Source organism: Ailuropoda melanoleuca, chromosome 8 (genome assembly GCF_002007445.2).
Source record: "Ailuropoda melanoleuca isolate Jingjing chromosome 8, ASM200744v2, whole genome shotgun sequence".
In the NCBI taxonomy this organism is placed as follows: domain Eukaryota; kingdom Metazoa; phylum Chordata; class Mammalia; order Carnivora; family Ursidae; genus Ailuropoda; species Ailuropoda melanoleuca.
Window position 1 is genome coordinate 124,831,586 of NC_048225.1, and position 7,975 is coordinate 124,839,560.

General features: G+C 59.9%; 1 protein-coding gene across 1 annotated transcript in view; it reads right to left on the reverse strand.

Moving 5' to 3' along the window:
- The window catches only part of LOC100480641 (sodium/potassium-transporting ATPase subunit alpha-2), a 24,873-nt gene extending 22,169 nt beyond the window's left edge, over positions 1-2,704 (reverse strand). Inside the window, exon 1 of the mRNA XM_034667301.1 lies at positions 2,555-2,704. Within this exon, the coding sequence (XP_034523192.1) occupies positions 2,555-2,566 (12 nt within the window). The 5' untranslated portion in view covers positions 2,567-2,704. The remainder of the gene's footprint in view (positions 1-2,554) is intronic.
- Positions 2,705-7,975: the final 5,271 nt, after the last annotated feature.

Sequence of the window (7,975 nt, forward strand, 5' to 3'; positions counted from 1 at the left end):
TCTCCCTCTCCAGGAGACCTACACAGACTCATTTGATCGAATAGATTGACATGCTTTGGGTTCACCAACTCTCTCCTTGGGGGAACAGAACTAAGGAATGGGTGAAAAGCCGCAAAGGGACCAGAGGCAAGAAATCAGGCCAGAGAGGCTTCAAGGTGACCTTCCTGTGCTTCAGGGACAGAAACAGGGCCCAGGCATACACCGGGCAGGGGGTGGGGGTGGGGCGGCTAGGGCTGGGGCAGAGAAACAGAGGCCAGAGAATTTCTGTACATTTCGACATGAAATAAAGTTTGTGGAAATTAGAGTCAAATCACCAGCCCATGCGCTGGGGGAGGTTACACCGTGGCCAACTGATTCACGCAGCATCCCCTCCCCTGAGCGACCACCCTGTTCTCCCCAAAGCAGGCGCAGAGCTTGGGACACACTGCCCCTTCCCCCTCCTGTCCTGGCAAGGATCTCAGGCTCTCCAGCCAGGAGCCTGAGGAGATTTGGGGCCAGCAGGCTGCCCAGGCAAGAAAGAAAGAGAGGAAGCAAGGACCCCCCCCCCGCTGCCCCCCCAACCACGAGTCCCCCTCTCCGGGTCTTGAATGCTGAAGGAGAACAGAGAGTTCTTTTTGAGAGAGCCAGAGGCTGGGACAGAGTGGGGGCAGCTGGAAATCAGCCACGCTCCCCCCACCGCAGCCAGCCTCGTGGTGGCAGCTGGAGCGGGTTGGGCTCCCTCCCACCAGTGCCGTCCCTTCCCCCAGCTCCCACGCTGCCCTTCATGGCCACAGGGTGCAGGGTGACAGTTAGGCCTGGCTTTGTAGTGCAGATGTAGGGGAAAGAGACAGAGTGGGAATGAACCCTAGCAGGGGTGCGGCGGGGGGGGGGCTGCTTTCCCTTTCCAGGGCTCTCCTGGTAGGTTGAACTCCAAGCTTCAGCCCTAAGACCCCCTCTGTCCCCCAGCTTCTCCATCCAAGCAGAACCAGATCCACTCTCCAACCTGTCATTGCTTGCACACAGCTACTGGGGTGAAGGTCAGGGGGCTTCAGGGCTGCTGGGGGAGAAGCAGAGACCCAGGCAGCTGTGGCCCCTCAAAAAGGTAAAGGTCAAATTGCTTCTCAGGCGGGACCTTGGGAGCTGGGCCTCCCCGGTTCTAAGGTGGAGCAGGGGAAAGGACGACCTCCCCGCTCTCTGCACTCGGGTGGGGGAATGGCGGGTAGCCTGACCTCTCCTCCGAGGCCCACAGAAGCAGAACGAGAGATGTCAGGGTTCAGCTGAGGGTCCTAAGATGGCCTATCTTCCCATGGGTGTACTTCTTCCTTCGTGAAGCCCACACGCAGACCCTCACTCATTTGCGCAGTGAACCTGGGCTCACCCATGCTTGGAGGCCTGTGCACTCCCGAATTTGCCTGCCGAGACACACACAGGTACTCGCCCAGGAATCTCTGTATCAGCTCCGGCCTATGGAGAACACGTGTGTCGCAGGCACATGTATACACACACACACACACGCGCGCGCACACGCACACACACGCCGGTTCTATTTATAACTTCTACCCCAGCGCAGGAACCCTGGTGTCCAAGCTCGGAGTTTTCCCAGCTGCTAAACACAGGGCAATAACATGTCCCTGCCTGACCCCTTCCTGGGCCCAGAAGCTCCCTCACAGCTCCCCACAGACACCCCCTTTCCTCAGCACCCTCCCGTCACTCCCCAGACATTCCACAAAAGGAAAGCAGCCAGGCGCAGTGTGTAAGGGATTGGGTGACTTTTCTCCATATGGAAATTTCATTTCCAAGAATTCGGAGCCCTGTCCCTGCCCTCCACCCCCCCTTCACTCCACGGTTGTTAATCTTCCCCCTGGCATTCCCAGGGCTGCAGAATGCTTCGGGCAGGGGTGGGCTGAGGGGGTGCAGGCAGCTCTCACCAGCCTCTGGGAAAGTGCTCGCAGCCCAGGGCCACGGAGGATGGCAGTGCGGCCAGGGCATTGGGAGAGGAGCTGGGCTGGGGCCGGGGGGCACATTGCTCTTCTGCCCCACAGCCCTCCCGGCTGTTGGCACTCAGGGACCCGAGAGCCGGTGTCGGAACCGCTTGGTGACTTGGGATCCATGCCCCCTGGCCTCTCCAACCTCAAACAGGACCCCCATCTTCTCGGGCTGGGACTGCCAGAGGAACGGCTATTTCTAGGGGGTGGCACAGGTGGGGAGCACTAACAGTGCCAAGCTCCCTTCGGCTGGCACGCTCGGAGATGCGGTGAGGGAGGGTAGGGTCTGTCTAGGATGTGGGAGACACAGGGATAGAGATGCGGGGTAGGGTGGAGGGCTGTGGGGCTCATCCTGGGGAGTGGGGAAGCAGAGTACGCGTGGGCACCTGAGTGCTGTGGACCTGTGGACCCAGCACGCATTTGTAGCTGGAAGACTATCAGTCCAAGTTCACATGGCCCCATAGCCTGGCTTCTCTCTACCCCTCCCTACATACCCCTCCCCACCCCATCCTTCTCTCCCCCAGCCTCCCTCACCCTCCAGAGAGCCCTCCTCCACCTTACAGAGTGACCCCTCTCTTGGGGATACTCACCCCACGGCCCATCTTGGGGCAGAGTGGCTGAGGGAACCTAGACTGGACAGGTCACTGGGAGGACCCCCAGCCCACACCTCTGGTCTGGGATGGCCAGAGACCCCGGCAAACAGACAGAGCCGGCAGCGAGCAGCAGGGTAGCTTTAAATAGGTCCCTCTCCCCCTCTCCCCCGCCTTCCCCTCCTCGGGAAAGAAACGTTTGTTGAAACAGGATCCCTGAGGACTCCTCCCCTCCCGCCCCTTAAGCAACAGGCGGGTGGACCATGGACAGTCCATTTGTCCTGCTGTGTGCTCCCCTCGGCTCCCCCCATCCTCCCCTGGCCTGTGACAGCCACGACTGAGAGAGTGGAGCGGCAAGTCTGGGGCTGGAACTGTGCCCCTTGGGGACAGGCAAAGAGGGGACAGCCCCCACAGCATCCCGGGATGACAGAGGCCATGTGGTCCCACTCTTTCTCTTGTTTTCCTGATGGGGAAACTGAGGCACAGGGAGAAAAGCAACTTGAGTGGACAAAACAGAACCAGGGCTCCTGTCTCCCCACCTCCTGAGAAAGAAGCAGAGACCGCTCCCTCTATGTAGGGGTCGTGGGGACACGGAAACTGGGGAAGCAGTCGGCCTGGAGCCCAGTGCTGCCCCTGCAGAGCAGGCTCCCCAGAGGGGCCCTGGTGAGAGCTAACTGTGGCTCAGGAGACAGCATGAAGCCTGGAGAGGGAGGGGGGAAGGGTCTCAGCAAGCCCTCCAGGTGAAGACTTTCCTGCGTTTGAGAACATGACGGGGGGGGGGGCAGGGAGGCAGCTGGGGGAGGAACAGGCAAGCAGGGGGGACAGCCCTGGAGCCAGCCCGGCAGACATCCGTGCTAACAGCTCTGCTCGTGTTCACCCCTTGTTACCGAACGGACACACCGCTCCCTTACTCTCTGTTGTGGAGCCCTAGGCTGGATCCATGCCTGTGGTTGGCAGGTGGGTGGGAGGAAGCCAGAGAGTGGAAAACGCAGTTTCTCAGAGGAATATGGAGGTCAATGTCATAACAAGTGCCAGGCCAGGGAACCAGGAAGGGGGCGGTTGCCTCCTTCTTCCAGTGGTGAAGGGAAGGCTAATCTGCAGCACGAAGGCCTGAGGTTAGACCGAAGAGATGCTGGTCCGAGGTTAGACCGAAGAGACTCCTCTCTGCAGTGTAGCAGGGGAGAAGCTGGAAGTCCCTGGGAGTGGGGAGGGGGGCCTCGGGGCTGGAAGGGGCGTCTGTAACCTTCTACCAGCTGGAAACGGGGAAAGACGAGCTGCAACAGGACCGCTTAATAAAAGAGCTGAAGCGTGAGGGGCAAAGAGGGCAAGGGGAGACCAGCAGGGGCAGAGAGAGAAGAAAACCTCCTGTCCCCCGCCATCGGGAGCAGTAGGAGGACAGGATTCTCCTGGAGTGTCCCCATTTCCCTGGGCACAGAGATGGAGTGGAGGGAAGCCAGTGGGGGCAGGTCTGAGAGCCCTGAGCCCAAAGAAGCTGGGAGGAGAGGAGGGTGGGATGAGGCCTGAGGTGCCCGCTTACTGGGCCGGTCCTCTCTGTCCTCTCGGGCCCCAGAGGGAACTCCCTACAGAGGGATTATCGACCTCTCCAGCAAATCCACTCTCACGGCACAGGGCTCGGGCCTGAATTCCCCAAATAACTGGCCCCCTCCGGGCCTGTGCTTGGGATTTTCCATTACAGGAATCCGGAAGGTCACATCCCGCTTCCGCCTTCCTTCTCCTCTTGGGTTACAGCTGGAGGGATGGGCAGGATGGGGCAGACACCTTCTGTCTTTGGGCCCTTCAACTGACCTTGAATTTGAGCCTGGGGGAGAACAGGCAGTGGGGGGAGCAATAAGGGAAAAGCAGATCCCAGTCCAAGCCTTGGTGTGTACAGAAGAGAGAGAAGCCGCTGAAGACAGCACGAAGGCTTGTGGTTAGACATTAGGAGAGACGGCCGACGGATGAAGTCCCTGGAGGAGTAGCCCACAGGTGGCTGGGTCGCTCAGCAGCGGGGCAGCCCAAGGGCAGCCTTGCCCTGGACTGGGGGCCAAGAGGGTCACTCGGGGCTTAGGAGGCTCTCCTTCCTTAGTTCCGGGCTTGGAATGCCTTCTCTCTGCCCCGTGCTCTCCAGGGCGCAAGGTGAGATGGGAGAGAAAGCCAGCCCAGAGCCCGCAGGTGTGTGGGCCTCAGGCACCGGCCCTCAGTTCTCACTCCCCCACCCTCACCCCCGCTGGCACCGCCCAGTGCTGCCCAGTCCTTCCAAGGCCCTGGCTCTGGTCCCTGTGGCCAGGCCCATACCGGAAAGGACTGTGCCCTCCCCCTCTGCCCATCCAGCCTGGTGGGGGCTCCGGCCATACCTGGCACTGGGGCTAGTGTGGGGCTCCAAGGGGATGCTGCTCACGCATTTGGGGCTCAGACAAAAGAAAGGCTGGACAGGACAGCCCGGGGCCCATTCCTTGCCCAAACATCCCTGACCATCCTCCCTGCCTGGGCGAGCACGGAGGCCCTGGGATTCTACCTCCTTCTTCCCCAGCGCGGACCTCAGACTCCACGACATCAGTAGGGTGTGGACGCCTGGTCCCTTGGTCTGGGGTGCCCGGGCTGGGCTACTGCACGTGAGACAGCCAGCAGTCAGTTTGGATCAAGGCCCTGGAAGTAAGAGGGACAGAGCAGAGAGCAGGGAAGCCTCGAAAGCAGGAGATGGAGGGCCAGGGCCTGGCTGGGGAGTGGGCTTGGGAGACGGGAGGAGGTCGGTGAGGATGCGTGGTCCTGAGTCAGCGGGTGGGTTGGCACGGGGAGGCGTGGAAAGCAGCGGTGTGTGTGTGCGTGAGTGTGCGTGTTAAGACTGAGGGGCACGACCGTGTGGGGACCCGAGTGAGGGGAAGGGGCCGTGTGAATGTACCACGTGGAAATTGGGAAGGAGGGGCTCCGCGTGACTAGAGAGGCCAACTCGAGTTTGGATGTGCTGACAGTCTAGTGGAGGCGGCGTGCTTGGGTCCGGCGTGTCTTGGTCTCGGGTCGTGTGAGCGCAAGTCTGCGGGCAGAGTCCGTGCAGTGTACGTGAGCGTCCCTGGGAGAAAGTGTGTGCGCACGAGGAGAGGGAGGCCGCTCAGCGGCAGATGGGCCATCAAGGTCTCCCAGAAACAGTTTTGTTTCCTAAGTGACTAGCCTCCTGGGGCCTCCAGCCCAGACTTGAAGGTTGTTTCAAGATCATGAAAGAGAGTAGGGGAGGGAGGGAGGATGGAGGGACGCTGGGGAGGCTGTGTCCCCCACCCCCACCAGGCTTCCGGGGCCTTCTTGGGAACGGAAGGAATTTTCTCCTTCCAAGGGGAGGCTGGCTTGGGGGAACAGCATGGACAGGAAACCTGGAAAGGCTTGGGCTGGCCATGACAAGTGTCCCGGAAAGTCCCTTTCACTGCCCTTCCTCTCGAGGCCTCTCCTCCCACTTCCCACAGGTGGTAGTGACCTTGTGGTAGAAAGGTTGGGCTCAGAGCCACAGAATGCCTGACTGAGGCCTACTGCCACCTCAGTTTCCCCACTGGACCACAAGGCCAATATTGGATTTTCTCCCATCTCTCCCTTGATGCCTGCTCCTCTGTGTTCTTTCTGGTCTTCCTTTCCAATCTACTCGAAATAGATTCTAAGACCCTCTTCCTTGGTCTCTCCTTGCTTCGGTTGTCTTTAACATTTCCTCCCAGATGATTTTTATTATCCTTTTTTTGTTAACACCATATTATAAAGAATGCAGAAAATGGAGGTAAGAATACCCAGAATTTTCTTCCGTCTCTCTGTGTCTGTTCCCATCCAACCTCTTTTTGCCCTCTGCCCTGCTGTCCGGGTTTGGAGAGCCTGGGGTGCCCGTGCCAACCCTCCTCGCTGAGCACGGTGGCCCAGGCACACTCTGTCCTCCCACATGTGCTGCCTGCGGTCCGGTCCCTGCTGTGGCCTGACGCAGGAGTCTGGAGGTGGTCCTGCTGGGCCTGAGTGGACGAGTGACCTGGACTCAGAGGCGCCCCCACTCTGGCCTCGCTCCTTCCTCTGAAGAACAAGGAGCAGGGCTGGAAAATCTGACAGCCCCCAAATTCTAGGTTACCTTTTCCTCAACTCATGGCTCAGCTCCGGTGAACAGGAGAAATTCCGTGTAGTTGTATCTGGGCCATAACTCACCGTCTGGAGATCAGGGTTCACAGGGGGAGCCGAGGGGACAGGTACCCCTATTTTGTTGATCAGCGTGACCCACAGAAATGAGTGTAATTGCTTTGACTCTTGGCACAGAAGCAGGGAGGGGCTCGGGGTTGGGCACGGATTACCTGGTTTCTTACAAAGAGCCCCTGTGCGAGGTGGGACAGGGACAAGGGCAGGGCTGGGGGTGAGGCTGCAGGAACCTGACATTTCTTGGCTGGCATTTGATCAGCAAATACCAGATTAGTCTGTTTCCAGAGATTCTTTGGGCTGGAAAAATATGTTTGGGGTGATGGGGTGCAGGGGGTTAATGGACCTTGCTGAGTTTGGGGGTCAGGGGTCACAGCTGGGCCCTCTAGGGTTCCTGTTTGCCTTTGATTCCATCCGGGCAGGGAGGGAGAGGCCCTCCAGCCCCCTGAGGCAGGTTTGCTTTGGCCGGAGATCTGACCCAGCCACTGGCCCAGAGCACCCCGCCTCCCTGTTCCCCCTATCAAGAGGCAGCTTGGCTCCCAGCCTCCCCCTTCTTACCTCCTGCTTCCCTTACCAGGCCCCCTCCACTTGGCCCAGGATGCAGCTCTGTGGGTCTGCCTGTCCCCGCTGGTGTTCCGGACGCCTGGCCAGGATAGGATGCCCTGCAAACATCTGGCATGTGGGGCCCAGCCTTGTTGCCACATAAGGAGCCGTCCTAGGGGCTTCAGGGAGTTCGGCCTCCCCTGTGCCTTGGGTTCTCTGCAAGTCCGGGATGCTTTCACTCTTGTGCTCCTGCCTGGGTGCTCTCAGCGCTGCCTCGTGGGGAATGTGAGTTCTCCCCGTGACTCAGTAGAGCTTGCCCGTTTTCGGGGGCATCGCATCATTCTGACGTTCTCCAGCATTTGCTGAGCGCTGGCTGCCCGATTCCGTGCAAAGTGCTGCTGAGACTATCCTAGTCAAGGCAAACGAGGTTCCCACCCTCACGGTCCTTCTGTCCAAGTTCCATGCCACTTAGTCACCCTGGTTTTCTCCCACTACCCCGCCCCTTGACTGGGTCTCCCCAGGGCCAGCCCCGAGCCCTCGGGGACGACTCCTCATTTCCTCCAGCTCCCTCACTTCCTCACCTCTGTGTCTGCCAAGTGGGACTGGGAGGGCCTGAGCTCTGTCTCCCACCCCAAAGATGCGGGAGCCAAGGCAGGGCATTGGCTGAACCGGGGCGAGGGCAACGGCTGGCCATGTGGAACTGACTCCGCCATTAACTGCTGTGAACCT